The 15,153-nt window shown below is 42.4% G+C and overlaps 1 protein-coding gene across 5 annotated transcripts in view; it reads left to right on the top strand.

Annotated features, from left to right (window-relative positions):
- The window catches only part of Rgs20 (regulator of G protein signaling 20), a 93,440-nt gene that overhangs the window by 77,171 nt on the left and 1,116 nt on the right, over positions 1-15,153 (top strand). For all 5 annotated transcript variants that reach the window (XM_006994185.4, XM_076563983.1, XM_042270906.2 and 2 more), the window contains 2 exons: positions 3,367-3,450; positions 12,299-12,533. In XM_006994185.4, the coding sequence (XP_006994247.1) occupies positions 3,367-3,450; positions 12,299-12,533 (319 nt within the window). The remainder of the gene's footprint in view (positions 1-3,366; positions 3,451-12,298; positions 12,534-15,153) is intronic.

The raw sequence follows: 15,153 nt of genomic DNA, 5'->3' as shown, positions 1-15,153 counted from the left end.
GGATTGGTTTATTTTTATCTCTGTTCTCTTTTAATTGGATGAGCGTATGTAACCTTTGAATTTACTGGTTGGTGGTTACAATTATCACTTTGGGGGCTGTCTGGGACAAGTCCCAGGCTTTGTCCTTGAGCCACCATGGGGGCTGGCTGGCCTAGCATGTACTGACTGTGGGGGCTGGCTCAGTGGTCCAGGCTCTGTCCTTGACTTATGCACATAACTCTAAGTTGGTGAGGGGTCCCAGACAGTAAACATCTGGCTGAACTTTGAGCAGTCAGAGTACGTGCAGAAAGGGAGCTACTGCAAGGACTATGTCTTTTGTTCATGGCCCTCCCAGAGACTGCTTGCTCAGTCTCAGAAAACTGAAATTGAAGCCTGATCTCTGAGAGAAGACTGAGCAGCCTGTTATGGCATCTGCTTGGTCCTTTCAGATACATATGTGTGCACAGAAAATAGTGCTTATACAACATCTAAGATGCATATGTGTGCCCAGTAGCATAACAGTGAACAAGAACGATGACAAATTGAACTTGATGGTTATCTCTAGGACTCAGAGTAGGGGCCAAAAACAATAAAGTTTGTGTGTATTGACAAGAATTTTTTCCCAAAATTAATGGATTCATAATTATCCTGAAATATAATGTGTTGATATCACATCAGTGGAAAACAATTCAATTTCCTTGACTTACCAACTCCCCCACCCAGCATTCTTTGAAGATGTGTCTGTGTTGGTATACATAGTAAATTTTCTAGAAAGATAACTAGCAATGCTTTCCTAAGCCTCAAAAACATTACCCTCAGAATTCCAGTCCATGGCCTTCTAATATAAAGGGAAGCACTCAGATTTTTATCCTCTAAAATATAAACTTTTTAGCCACTGGTGAGTTGTGCATGCTCCTGTGAATAGCACTTCACCCACGCTCATGTAAACAACTGGCCACCAAAAAGAAAGAAAAGGGTCATAAAAGTAGAAGGAGTAGTTGGAAACAGGAAGGGGGTCAGTGGGAACAAAAAAGGGACAAGGGAGGGTAATGAGATGAATATCATCAAAACACATTTATATGCATATGTGAAAATGTCACATAACTAACATATGCTAATAAGGCAATAACTTTAATTGTTTTCTGTCATGCTGGAGGGTGCCCCCCTCCTTTCTCACTGGAAAGGGAAGCCCTGAGTCTTATAGAACATTGCTGAAGTATGACAAGCAGGGCTTTGGCTTGTGTTCATCATCCTCTTCTGGGATAACAGCCACAAAAGACCCCCATAAACACAATGAACCAAAAATAATATCCTGTGCCTTTTCTCTAGAATACATTGTCTCCTTTAAACTATTTCTCCTTTAGCAAAATAAGATGGAAAATGTCAAAGCTCAAGGAAATTTTGCATTATTAAGTTCACAATATGGCTTCCAATTCTCTTTGCAGCTTTGTGTCAAATTCATAATTCCTTTTTCTTTGCTTTTTCATACCCACTGTGCAGTCGTGTGCTCTGCTTACAAAGAAGCCAGGAAGTTAGGCAGGGATAAATGCTCCCCAGATAGGAGGCCACCCAGTGCCTCTCAAAGGGTTTTGTTTTGTTTCATTTTTAAAAACCATTATTTATTGAAATAAGTCAAAAGGATTCCTGCATTTTTAATGATTTTGTCTTTACATAAAAATAGATTCTCTCTCTCTCTCTCTCTCTCTCTCTCTCTCTCTCTCTCTCTCTCTCTCTCTCTCTCTCACACACACACACACACACACACACACACACACACACACACACTAAAAAAACTTACAAAGCTGATTGCTAAAAGCAGGCTACAAGACATTCCTAAGATAAAATGCTTAGGAAAAGCATAGGGAAGCGAACAGAAGCACTAATAGTACAGTATCAAAACAAAAAGCTTAAATCATCAATGATAAAAATTCATTTTTAGAGGTTCAGAGGGTTGTTCAGGGGTAAAACACATGCTCACTCTTGCTGAAGTACTGGGTTTTGTTTTCAGCATCAAAACAAAACACTATTTTAAGCTGTTGGGATTCTGAAAACTTCCTGCTAAATAAGTCAAGAATAAGAGAAAGACTTGACAGTCTCTCCCACTTCCACAATGTCACACAACATCGTGTTGTAGGCATCAGCCAAGAGGAAGCATATAGATAGAGCCTAGGACTGGAAAAGGACAGAGAAAATCCTCCCGATTTTAGATGACACAAAAACACCCCAAAAGTTCAAAAGAAACTTTATTAGAACTGATGAGTAAAGAAGAATATAAAGTCCATAAAAATAGCTATCATCAGAGCTTATATCTAAAATATATAAAGCTATTATACAGTTCAAAGCCCTGGCTGCTCTTGCAGAGGACATGGGCTCCACTCCCAGTGTCTACAAAGTGGTTCACAGCTCCAAGGGATCCATTCAATGCCCTCTTCTGACCTCTGTGGACACCGAGCATACATGTATGGTGCACAGACAGACATGCAGGCAAAACACCCACGTGCAAAACAGTAGAATCTTTGGAATATATAAAGCCGTCTATCTCGAAAGTAACAGACAAACTGATATTTAAATGTCAAGGAATAGAAAAAGATATGTTTTCAGAGAAAATATGTGCTAGCTAGTGATACGTGGAGAGAGGCTGGACAAAATCAGCCTTTAGTAAATGCAAATCAAACTCAAGTGACATTTCACACCCACCAAGCAAACAACAGTTGGGAAAGGATCCCTTGAGACCCCTGCTACATACCAGGATTGTGCCCTGGCCCAGCTGCCCAGGAGAGGTAAGAGTGGATCGTCTGCTCTGCGGCTGTGTGTAGGGAGCATTCTGGCAGTGGAAACTTCTGCCCTCTGAGCCGTCTCACCAGCCCTACCAAAAAAAAAAACAAAACCCAATTTCTTTCTGTCAGTTTTGATTTTTGAGACAGGGTCTCACTATGTGGCCTAGGACTGACCTAGGACTCCTAGAGATAGACAGACCTGCCTCTGCCTTCCAAGTGCTAGGTGTGAAGGCGTGTATCACCCCTGGCTTGTTTTTTTTTTTAAAAGATGTATTTATTTTTATTTGTATGTACTGCCTGCACACACACTAGTACCACGTGTGTGACTGGTGTCTACAAAAGTCAGAAAAATATCTCTAGTCCCCTGGAACATGAGCCTCCACGTGGGTGCTGGGAATTGAACCCCTGTTCTCTGCAGAAAGTGCTTTTTTACCACCCAGCCATCTCTCCAAACCACTTTTGGTCCTCTTAAAAATATCATTCAGGGTCACATCTTTAAAAAAAAAATTAATTTTATTTGAGTATCTAAAATTATCTTAAATATATTCATTTAGGAAAATACGTTTATTCAAATACCTCAGTCCACACATAATTGTCTTGTTTCTTACAGCCTCACTGTCAGAAACCAGGAAGACCAGAGACCCCAGAGAGCCTCCCATGAACTTAGGACAGACATTCCGGCTTGTGAAGAAAGGTGAGCTCTGGCATTTTGTTACCTCACATTACTGACAGAGATGCCAGCATCTCCCTTTTACTTTTCGCATTGTAAGTTTCAACAGAACACATACATTTTCCATAACTACCATTTAGTAACATCAGATCTCAATGTGGCTTTCAGTTTCCCCTGTAGAATCCCTTTTAATTCATTTCATAACAGGGAAAGTCAGCTCACTCTTCGGTTCCAGTGCTGAATCACAAGTAGAAGTTGATCCCTCCTGACAACCCATAACAATGCATAATGTGATTTTATTTTTATATAATATATATATATATATATATATATATCTTTAAAAGTAAAAAACATAATGATACCTCATAGTTGGTCTTCAGGAAAATCGAAGAATTACATTTTTCAGTTACAAATTAGTTCTAAATGGCTGAGTATTGTATGACTTTTCCTGGAAGACATGAACCAACATCTACCTCAGATGGGGCACTGTTGGCAGATCAAAGACTTAATGAACCAGTGAGTGTATTGGAGTTATTCACACGATCATAGGCCAGGGGTTACCTGCAGAAACATGGGTGACTCCAAGGCAGATTCATCACAAAGCCCACTGAGTACAGGCGACAGCTCACAGAAGCTGTGTCCCTGAAGCTCTTGCACAACTCACAGGTATTGGCGGTCGAAGAGTCCCCTGCCTAGCAACCATGACTACTTGTACAGTCTTGAGGAAGCACCTTCTGAATATCTCACACTTCTGCTTCCTGGATGCCTGGGTCTGTGAGCCCCCTTCCCTGCAAAAGAGAGTGTTTGAATTCAGTGGAAACCACCAGCAATCTGCTGTTTAAAATCTAAGTATTTTGAAGAAAAAATACATAATGTAATATTTTTTACCTTTAATTTAATGTTTCAGTTTTTAATGTTTAATTTTGGAGTATTTGATGCAGGAGTGGGTTGGGAGCCCCAGATCTGATGGATCTTCCAGCCCTCCTCCTATACCTCCATACCGAGCTTTGTATTGCTTTTCTTTTTATGTTTCTTCCCTTGACCCTTTTCTTTCTTTTATCAAATTTCCCATGGATTTACCTTCTTTTAACTATTCTTTATTTTACTCTTTCTTAAATATTTATTTTTCCCCGGATGGCGCACACCTTTAATCCCAGCACTTGGGAGGCAGAGGCAGGTGGATCTCTGTGAGTTCAAGGCCAGCCTGATCCACAAAGTGAGTTCCAGGAAAGGTGCAAAACTACACAAAGAAACCCTGTCTATAAAAACCAAAAAAATAAAAAATAAATAAAATAAAATAAACAATAAAATCCACTCTAAAAAAAAGAAAAAAATATTTATTTCATGTATGTGAGTATTTTGGTTGCATGTATATATGTACACCAGGTGCATGCCCAGTGCCTGTGAATATCAGGAAGGGGTGTTGGGTCCCCTGGGACTGGAGTTACAGAAGGCTGAGCTACCACATGGGTGCTGGGAATCAATCCCTAGTCCTCTACAAGATCAGCCAGCACTACTAACTGCTGAGTCATCTCTCAAGCCCCTTTATACCTATTTTTAATATTATGCCTTTGTAACTGCAGACATTAGACAAATATCCTAATGGCATTGTTCAAATAGTTTTCTGTTAACTTGTTTATCTTCAAAGATAGAATAGTAGACCATCCCGGTTATGTAAACTTCCTTTCATCTTTACCTTATGTATATTTGCCCAGGTTTTCAAAGTCTGAAAGATACAGCAACACCCCTGCCCCACTTCCCACGGTAATGAATTTGTCAGAAACAGCAAGTGTCTCACAGACCCCAAGGCACTGTATTCTGTACCATGGCTCCCAAGCACCAGGGCAGGCAGGATGCAGAAAGCTGATTGTCCTGCTTGTGTGGCCTTCAGCCCTGGCTTAATAATGGCCACATTCCGCCTTAATTTGTGTGTGTGTAAAGCAAGGATGATAAGTTTGTTGTGGCTAAGCCAATCAAGGGTGGTTGTGAATACTGGGTAGGGAAGAGAGGCACTTGCAACACAGCCTTGCCAAAGGGAAGTATCCGGTGTAGCTTGGTCTGGCTTTGTTCTAAGTCACATCCAATTAATAAAACACAGAGTGATAAAATATCTGCTTTTGGGGACAGATGCTCATGGTTCTAAGCAGATGCTTCACAGATGAGTCACAGCCCCAGGCCTATAGCACAGTCTGTCTGTGACTGAAGCTCTGCTTAGGTGCTCAGTGAGAGTGTTGCAGCTCTGGAGAAAAAGGAATCTTGACTTGTCAAGAAGTCAGGCTATACCTGAGCTGCAGGGCTGTAACACTCACATTTTGGTGCTGAAACCTGGGATAGACTGCTTTGGTGCCTGTGCTCTCCCCTAGTGGTCTGAGCCACACTGGGACCCTAGCCCTTTATCTCCAGTCCATCTGCAACAGACTCACTTCTGGCTCAGGCTCAGATTCAGGCTCAGTTCCTGATATAGCCTAAGACTGTCTGTCTAGGGAACTGCCTGGCCCGCAGTGGACTAGGCCCTCCTACATCAATTAACAATCAAGACAATCCCCCACAGACATGCCCACAAGACAAGCTGTGTAGTCAATTCCTCCATGGGGCTCTCCTCTTATCAGATGACTCTAGGCTGGATCAAGTTGACAATTAAAGCTAACTGGACATTTATGTATCAAATTCTTAATATATAACCTTCACCCTTAATCAGCCTGCATGAGGCCCTGTGTTCAATTTTCAGCACCAAGGCGAAATAAAGCAAAACAATACTGAGATTTATCTTTCTGACTTGCAGATCATAGAGATTCTCACTACAAAACCTTAGTTTTTGCATGCATTTAAAATGTTGTACAAAAATAAGGAAATAATGAAATACTTGAAAAACAAAACTCAGTGAGTAAATTGAGCCCTGAGTTGTGACTACTGAGCTCAGGAAGGCAAAGTGGCATCGTTCTCTAAGAAAGCATAGATTGCTTAAATGGGACTTTACGATGGTATTAAAAAACAATACATGGTGAGTGGAAATCATATTTCACATTCTTCCTGTGGATTCTTTCCCAGGCTGGCAGTATGTGGTAGGGTCCTCTCAGAATGCTGGTTCCTCTCAGGTTCTTTCAGCTGTAATCCACTCATCAACATGATCACTTTGCTAAATGGTGATGCTCAGTGGGTAGGAGGGGTCAGTGCCTTCTCACCTGCAATATTGTCGTCCATGGTGGCTTTATCTGGATAAGCTGACAGCATCCATGCCTGGAACCATGAGAGCAGACACTGAATTCCCAGATCCCTGAAAGGAATTTAAGGAGTCCTAGGCCTGCAACTCTTCTGAGATCCTGAAAGATGTCCCTGCCTGAAGGAATGGCAGACACCCTTAGTTCTTATCCCAGACTTCACACAGATTAGTTCAAACAAAAATGGGCTCTTGGTCCAAGATTACAAAATTGAAAGGCAATAGCCCACCACAAAAGAGTCAATAAAACAATTCAGTTGAAAGCTGGAAGGATTTTAGATGTTAAAGCTGTCCATAGTAAAACATGGAGGAATGGGCTCTAACTCATTTGAAGAAATGAAAGGTAGAAAGGAAGAAAGAAGTGAGGCATGGCAATGTAAGCCATCATGGAAGGCTGAGGCAGGAGGTCAAGAATTTGAGGTCAGCCTGAGGTACAGAGTGAGACCCTATCTAACAAAGTAAAGTGAGTAAGAAGAATTCAGCTATCAAAAACTGGAGAACTGTGGTCCTGTACTGTCGTCTCTCGGATGTCCCTCTCCACTGACGAAGCTGGCTAGTGAGCATGTAAGAGCATCTGCATTATTTTTCATCTTAGTAATATTTTTCCTTTATTCATAGTATTGTAAAACCTCTAATGTCAGTATGTATACATCACTATACCTCACATGTCTGTTATCAGTTGTTATATTATCTTACAAACACATAGGCAAACCCATCATTATCTCAAATGTTTAAAAAAAGGTTGACTTAAGAAAAAAATTATACATTCTTGTCAAAATTGCAGGGCCAGGGAAATGGCTTAGCTCTTCAATATGCTTGCTGCCAAGGCTGATGACCTGAGTTCCATCCCTGAATGTACAAAGAAGTTCCAAGGGAGGCTTTCCAGGAAACAAAAACAAGACCCCAAATCAAAATTCTGAATTATAAGAAGAAATGTGAGGAAAGGGTTAACATAGATATTGCTATTGAGTATTTTATAAACACACGCACACACATATATATATACATTATGTAATAATCATAGTGTTAGTTGATACATTTTTTGAGACAGGTTCTCATGTAGCTGTTCTCCTAGGCTGGCCTCACACTCACTATGATTTGAACTCTGGACCCTCCTGCCTAGTTTATGTAGTGCTGCTGATCAAACTCAGGGCCTCGAACATACCAGGTAGGTTCTCTACTACTGATCTAGATGATAAATTTTTTTCAAGCCTCAGAGCTAAACAATCAAGTATAATTAGACAATAATATGGCAGAAATAAATCCAAATGATGTCAAAACAAGAAAAATAAAAGAGATAAAAATAAAGAGAGTCTTTACTGGATAATTTAATGGAATGACTAAAATAATTACAGTTAATATGGAGTACTTACCATGTGCCAAGAACCGTATGTATGCTTTATGGTGTTATTCTGGCTCATTAGAACTTCACAATCCAGGAAAGCAGGTATTCTCAGTATTTGAGAGGGATTAAGTAATTGATCCACAGCCTCCAAGTTTATGAGGACCAGTGCTGCCTCCTGCTGACTGTCTTCTTCCCAGGAGCAGATGGCAAGGGGGAAGTGTGAGTTCACCCACAGCCTACATTCTCTTTGGCAAACTGTGTCCGCCTGGAAGAGTCCCCTTTTCTTGATCAGCATAGATTGTGACTTGTGCTTTATCAGGGCTAGTATGGCCTTGGAGAAATAGTGTTGCTTTCTTTTAAACTCAGTCATTCTGACCAGAGTCTGTCTCTACCCTGTTCTATACTGCTTCCTGACACTCACATCAAACAAAATGACTCAATAGAGCGGCCGAGACAGGGTCACTACTAAAATGCTGGAGTTGAGCTTGCTGAGGGTAGAAGGACTTACATGTAACTAATATAACTAATTTAATAGTTCCCAAACATGTAATTGAAAGTTTCTAGAGTATAAAATTTACAAACCTGTTATCACATGGATATCCGTCAGGGGTGAAGAATTAGACTAACTAACTTGCTAGAGTTTATGCTAAAACAAGTTGCTCATTCTCAAGCATACAAAAAACATTTATAGTTGACTAAGTTTTTTCTCATAAAATTTGGTTTTGTTTTTTGTGTTGTTTGTTTGATTGATTTTTGCTTGTATTGTTTGTGTTTGGGACAGTACTAGGGATCAAATCCAAGGCCTTGCACATGCCAAGCAGTGTTATACCTCTTAGCTACGATTATAGCCCTTTTAAAAAGTGTTGTTTTGAGACAGGCTCACTAATGAGAGCAGGCTGGCCTCAAACTTACATTCTTCCTTCCATAGCCTCTGGTATACTGGAATTAGAGGTGTTCCTCACCATCCAGGTCTGGCTTTTGTAAATTATCTGAATATATTACTAGGATTATTATTGAACAGACTATATTATTAACCCCAAAACAATTAAAACAAAAGTCAGGAGTTTTAAAAACATACTCAGTAAAATCCTCTTCTGTTTGATATTTCTAAGACCACTTTCAATTTAGTACCTCCTCAATGAATAAATCATAATACATTTTAAGAAATAATATAACTATATGAAAATATAATCATATAAAAATATGGGATGCTGAGAATACATTAAATAGAGCAAACATAAATCCCAAAACCTAGTTTTTTACTCACTTACTCCTATTTTGGGGGGACAGGGCCCCTCTATGCAGCCTTCCCTAGCTGTCTAGCTGTCTTAGAACTCACTGTGTAGACTAGGCCGATCTTGAACTCACAGAGCTCTGCCTGCCTCTATCTCCCAAGTGCTGGGATTAAAGGCATGGACCACTACACCTGGCAAAAACCTTAATATCTAGAAGAAAAGAACTAATCACTACTGCGTTAAGTCCAACTTCCACATGAAGAGGGAGATATCAGCATATAGCATAGAAAGTTAGACATGTAAGGAATGGGTCCAAATAGTTCCAAACTGTTAAACTGTATGAGCAATTGATAACTTTTTAAATTTATTTGCCAATAAAAAGTATTCAAACCTGAGTAGTTAAAACATCAAAAATATTTTATATCACAGTTCCAAGATCAGAAATTCAAGATCCAGATGTCAGCAGGGCCAGGTCTTGTCTACACTGGTTCTTGAGGCTCTGGAGCAGACTCCCTCCTTGCCTCTTCTGACGTTTTGGCAGCTGCCCGAAGCTCTGGTACCCACTGGTTTGTACACACATTACTACAGTCATATGGCTATATTCTCCATGTGTCTCCAGAGCTTCTCTCTCTGCCCATGTCTATACCAAACTTCCTTCACTAGTAAGAGTTTCACTTTCATTCCAGATTAAGCCTGAACTAGTGACCTCATCTTAATGTGGTTAGCGAGGACCCATTTTTTTTTAATAATTTATTTTTAGATGTACAGGTAGATGTTTTGCCTGCATGCATGTCTGTGTACCACATGAGTGCCTGGTGCTCCAGCAGGCCACCATATAGGTGCTGGGAATTGAACCCAGGTCCTCTGGAAGAGAAACCAGTGCTCTTAACCGCTGAGCTATCTCTCCAACCCAATGACCCACTTGTAAATAAGGCCATATTCTGAAATTCCTGTCATTTGGACTGCCTTTGGGTGACACAATCCAACCAGTAACACTGTGTTCAGAGTCAACATTGCAGCCAGACGGTCTAATGGACCACTTCCACAAGATGGCCTGGAAGTAGCTCATTCCTCTTCTATATGACATCTGAGAGGCTGCTCTTACCACTGATGGCAAAATCTTACAAAAACAGAGAGTGAGATGCAAGTCCTACTCACAAGGCAGTGTGGGTAAATCTCAGGGACTTAATAAGATGGGAAAAGCCAGGCCACAGAAGACAGTGGACCGGCTATCTTGTAAAAGTTTTTAAAGCTACAGAATATACTCTTCAAGGCAACATAAAAATATGGAAATGGAAAAGACAGAAGAAAGGAGATATTAAGGATCACTATTAAATAGGCCTTTTCTGATCTTAGTACAGTTAAACTCAAATGCTGGGCAGTAGTGGTGCACACCTTTAATCTCAGCACTTGGGAAGCAGAGGCAGGCAGATCCCTGTGAGTTCAAGGCCAGTCTGGTCTACAGAGTGAGTTCCAGGACAGCTAAGGCTAAACAGAGAAACCCTGTCTCAAAAAAAAGACCAAACCAAACCAAACCAAACCAACCGAACAAAAAACCCCTCTATTGGTTTTAAATGTGGCACTTTCACTCTGTGAGGAAAGGTCATGAGGCGAGGCCCGTGACAAAACCCAGTATCAGAGCTTTATGGAGCGGGGGCGGGTTGGGGGGGCCTGGGCAGAAGAGAGTGACCAGCTGTGAAAGACAGGTGCTGGGAGAGAGAGGAGGGTGGGAGGAGGAGGGAGCAGAAGAGAGGGGAGGAGTCTGTGACCAGCTTTTTAAGGATTTCCCTGCATATGTGCATGTGGGCTTATGGAGCTAACTCATGCATGCACAGATTGCATAATCACGCAGCACAGATTGCATAATCACGCAGCACGCTGATGACATAAGACCCCTTGTTTAGCTACTGAACTGTATGTGTGCGGTCATATAGCTGGAGGAGTGGCAGAATCCTAACACTCTCAAAGATGGTAAGCCTGGAAGTGAAGCCCAGCAGGCCTCTCAGGACAAGCGGCTCCCTCTTCATGTCAAGAATGCGTTTGTGGCTGATCATTTTGTTGCTGTCTTGTCTGTGTTCTGTGTTACATGGGTCACTCCAGCATGTTTCACGGCTTTAGCAGCAGCAGGGGAGTCGGCTTCTGATGGACTGACTGTCTCAGGGCTTCGCTTTTACAAAGTCTCTTTATCGTTACACAGACATCTTTAGCACGTCAATTTCAGCATGCCAAAACCTCTTATCTGATCTGGGAGTTGTCTGAAGGAACCATTACATAGGCAGTTCTCAGCCATACTGGACTTCCTGGTTTGTCTGGAGACTAAGTTATGCCGGGACTGTGACTCCTTCAGGAAGAGCAACTCAAGTAGCAGTCCTGACGATTTACAAAATGTCGCTTCAGAGCCCAGTTGCCATCACTGGGGAATTCACAACAGATACAATGAATCTGGGGAATCTTTCACTACACTGTCCCTCATAACTTGGGATTATATTATGTATGTTCTTTTCTCTTTCTCAAATGTTACATGAATCTTAAAAAGCATTCAGTGGACATTGCCCACTGATGTTCTGTTGGGCTACTGTTAAGCATCACTTAGTTCTGTTTGGGGTCAGATGGCTGCAGGATTTTTCTTCACTTCTGTAATTTAAAAGTTTTGCCAGATGTTCCCAGATGTAAACAAAGTACGGCTGTAAGGTTGGTCAAGAAGTTACAATGCACTGGGCATGGTGAGACATGCCTTTGACCCAGAGAGAGGAGGCAAATCTCTGTTAGTTCGAGGCCAGCCTGGTTTACAAAGAGGGTTTTTGGATAGCCAGGGCTACACAGAGAAACACAGTCTTAAAAAAACCAAAAAGGGGGGCGGGGGATGAGGAAGTTACAACACACTCCGACAAAGCCACTTGCAAACATTCTGCTTGTAGGTGTTTTTGCGAAAGAATTGAGGAAAGGAGACCGGTGTTCCCCCTTCCTTAAGTGGGAGACAGTTGTGCATGTTACAGCAGAGAGGAGAGCTTTGTGACAAAAGCTGGAGTCACCAGCGGTAACACCTTCCTTTTGTTCCCTCTGACCACTGCTCAGCCCCACCCCCACTCTGGAGGAAGTCTGTGCCTGGGCGCAGTCATTTGACAACCTAATGGTCACTCCAGCTGGAAGAAACGCATTCCGGGAATTCCTTCGAACAGAATTCAGTGAAGAGAACATGCTTTTCTGGATGGCCTGTGAGGAGCTGAAAAGGGAAGCTAATCAGAGCACGATTGAGGAGAAAGCCAAGATGATATATGAAGACTACATTTCTATTCTCTCTCCTAAAGAGGTGTGTGTCTGCAAATGTCTCCTTAGAGCCATCGCTAAATTGGCTGCTTCCGTGTTTGGTCACGTGCTGCTTGAACAAGTGGCGATATTCCAAAAACACAGCCATGGGCTCCTCCCAATCATGTCGTTCAGATTCAGGGGACCGTGGAAAAAACATCCATGATTCACACCAGCTTTGTAGCAGAGGGGTCCAGACCCTCACACTGACACGCATTTCCTTTCCTTTGCTTTCTGTTTTGTGACCCTAAGGATAAGCCCAGGGCTGGGTAAATACTCTCCAGCCTTTACATTGTTTAAAAACACAGTGCCCTATAAACACTCATTTAAATAAGATTATCCTACTATTGTGAGTAAAGTTTTTCCTGGGGTGTGTTTCTAGTTACAGCATTGCCATCAGTGCTGAAACTGTGAAGGTTTTCCCCAAGATATCTTCTTAACATCACACACACACACACACACACACACACACACACAAAAAAAAAAAAAAAAAAAAAAAAAAGAGCCATAGGACTGAGATTACCCAGGTTCCCACCTCTTAGCATTTGTTTCTTCATATCTTCTGTCCTGAAAGTTGGGTTGTTCTTTAATTCAAGTGCCTTGTATCACTAATTACACAATCAATATTATTATCTCCTGCTGTGTTCTGCTAAGACTGTGGTTAATAAGGTAGAGCTTCTCTTCTGTGGTCAGGGACCTCACAGAGGCAGGAAGACCCATGAGCATCCATAGTGTGATGATGGCCCAGCATCCTCAGGATAGAATGAATCATAGCAAGACAAGATGGAGATAGACAACGGATAATGAAAAGGAACTTGCCAGAAGCACAGGAAATGAGGTCATCCTGGGGCTAGGACCAGCGAAGCCAAGGGTGGAAGTGATGTGGTAAATGGGCAGTGAGCACGGCAGTGTGTGGGGCCAGCAAACCACCAGAGCTGCGGTGGACAACAGCAGACCTAGAAAAGGGGGCTTCTTCAAGGCAGCTGTACAATGAGGCTCCGCTTGTACCTTGGTTTAGAAGTAAAATTTTTTAGTTTTCTGCAGGAAAAACTACCATCTTGGTCCTCTGACAGGACTCCCCTCTAGACAGTGTTGTGGCATACTACAAGGATCTTCTAGTGGACTTCATCAGGAGAGAAAAGGTTGTCCCACCACTCGAGCTCCTTCCTTCTTTAAATCCCACATGGTTCCAACACCTTTTCAGCTGCATAGTAAGATAGAGCTGGAAATTACAGGAAACAAATGACCATGGGCTCAAAAGCCTAACCTTGGGACTGGTACACTTTGGACTTTATCCTGAGAGAAGTCAACAAACCAGAGCAAGGCACAGTTGAATATCAGGATGAAGTTTGCTCTTTAGAAAGAGTCCCTTGGTCAAATCACAGAATATGTTGGGAGAGGTGGTGGGCAGACTCCAGAAGGCAAGCCGGGAAGCTGTGACCCAAATCCAGCAACACCAGGCATGGCAGAGGGGAAGGAGGCAGACAGATGTGTCGAGGAAGTAGGAGAGTGGTGCACACCTGTAATCAGAACACCTGGGACACAAGTTCAAGGTCACAGAGTGAAACTGTCCAGAAGAGAGGAGAGGGAAAGAGAGAAACAGAGGGAATGGGGGAGGGCACTTAGAAAGAGAGTCGAAATGAGAGATACACAGGGCACTAAATTGGGGGAATAGATGGTTCCATTGAAAGACCTTGCTAGTTTTCAGGCACTTTATTTATTAGGAATTCACACTTCGCTTACTGTCCCACTATAGATAGTGTCTATACTATCTATAGATAGTGTGACAGTTGGGATAGTGAAAGAGAGTTATCAGCTCGGGATGCCCAAGGCCAAGTTCTCAGCACATAGGAGATTTGTTTGCCCCAGAGGGACAGAGAGTAGGGATAAGGGACAAAGACAGGGGGAGAAGGGAAGAAAAGAGGGAAAGAGGAAAGGACTATCTGTCCTGGAGGACAAAGGACTGCCTCTGGACAGACAGGAGATAGCCATGGCCCATAGGAAAATGGCTGTTTATAAGATGAGATGTTTAATTTTAACTGGGCATGGTACTTCGGTGAGCCAAAGTGGGCTTTTGATTGCTGGACTTCAATACTTTGGTAGCTGGACCTTGGTAGTCAGCCTCAGGAGGAGGAAGCGGTCAAATAAAGGAATGGGTCCTGGAGGCCAGCTTCAGGAATGTAGATTTTAGCAAGGCAGCAGAAATAGAGGAGAGGGGCAAGGCCTGCCAGAGGCACATGTTCAAGTGAGCTAGAGTCCCTTCAGATAGAAACCTGGATGTCACTCAGACCCTGTGATTTAGGCACTTCATGTTACAGATTCCTTCCTGTTGGCCTGGACTGGCACCAGGAACCTACGCCCAGTTTCTAGCTGGGCGGGAGCCTACAGCTCCCAGGTTTGTGCCTTCATCAGCAGGATAAGTCCGTGCATGCCACCGTCTATCTTCAAAGGCCATCTCACACTCGTTTAAAAGAAGCAAAGCAGTGTGTGGTTTTCTAAAGCAGCCAGAGTTCTTACAACTTGTGAGTTCCTTACAACTTGTGAGAAATACAAAGCATGGCCCCTCACTATGACCTACCGAGTCTTCTAGCACTGGGCCAGCAATCTGTTCCACAGTCCTTCTG

The sequence above is a fragment of the Peromyscus maniculatus genome, chromosome 2 (assembly GCF_049852395.1).
Source record: "Peromyscus maniculatus bairdii isolate BWxNUB_F1_BW_parent chromosome 2, HU_Pman_BW_mat_3.1, whole genome shotgun sequence".
NCBI classification, from domain to species: domain Eukaryota; kingdom Metazoa; phylum Chordata; class Mammalia; order Rodentia; family Cricetidae; genus Peromyscus; species Peromyscus maniculatus.
The sequence above is the reverse complement of the archived record's forward strand: the minus strand, read 5'-3'. Positions and strand labels throughout refer to the sequence as shown.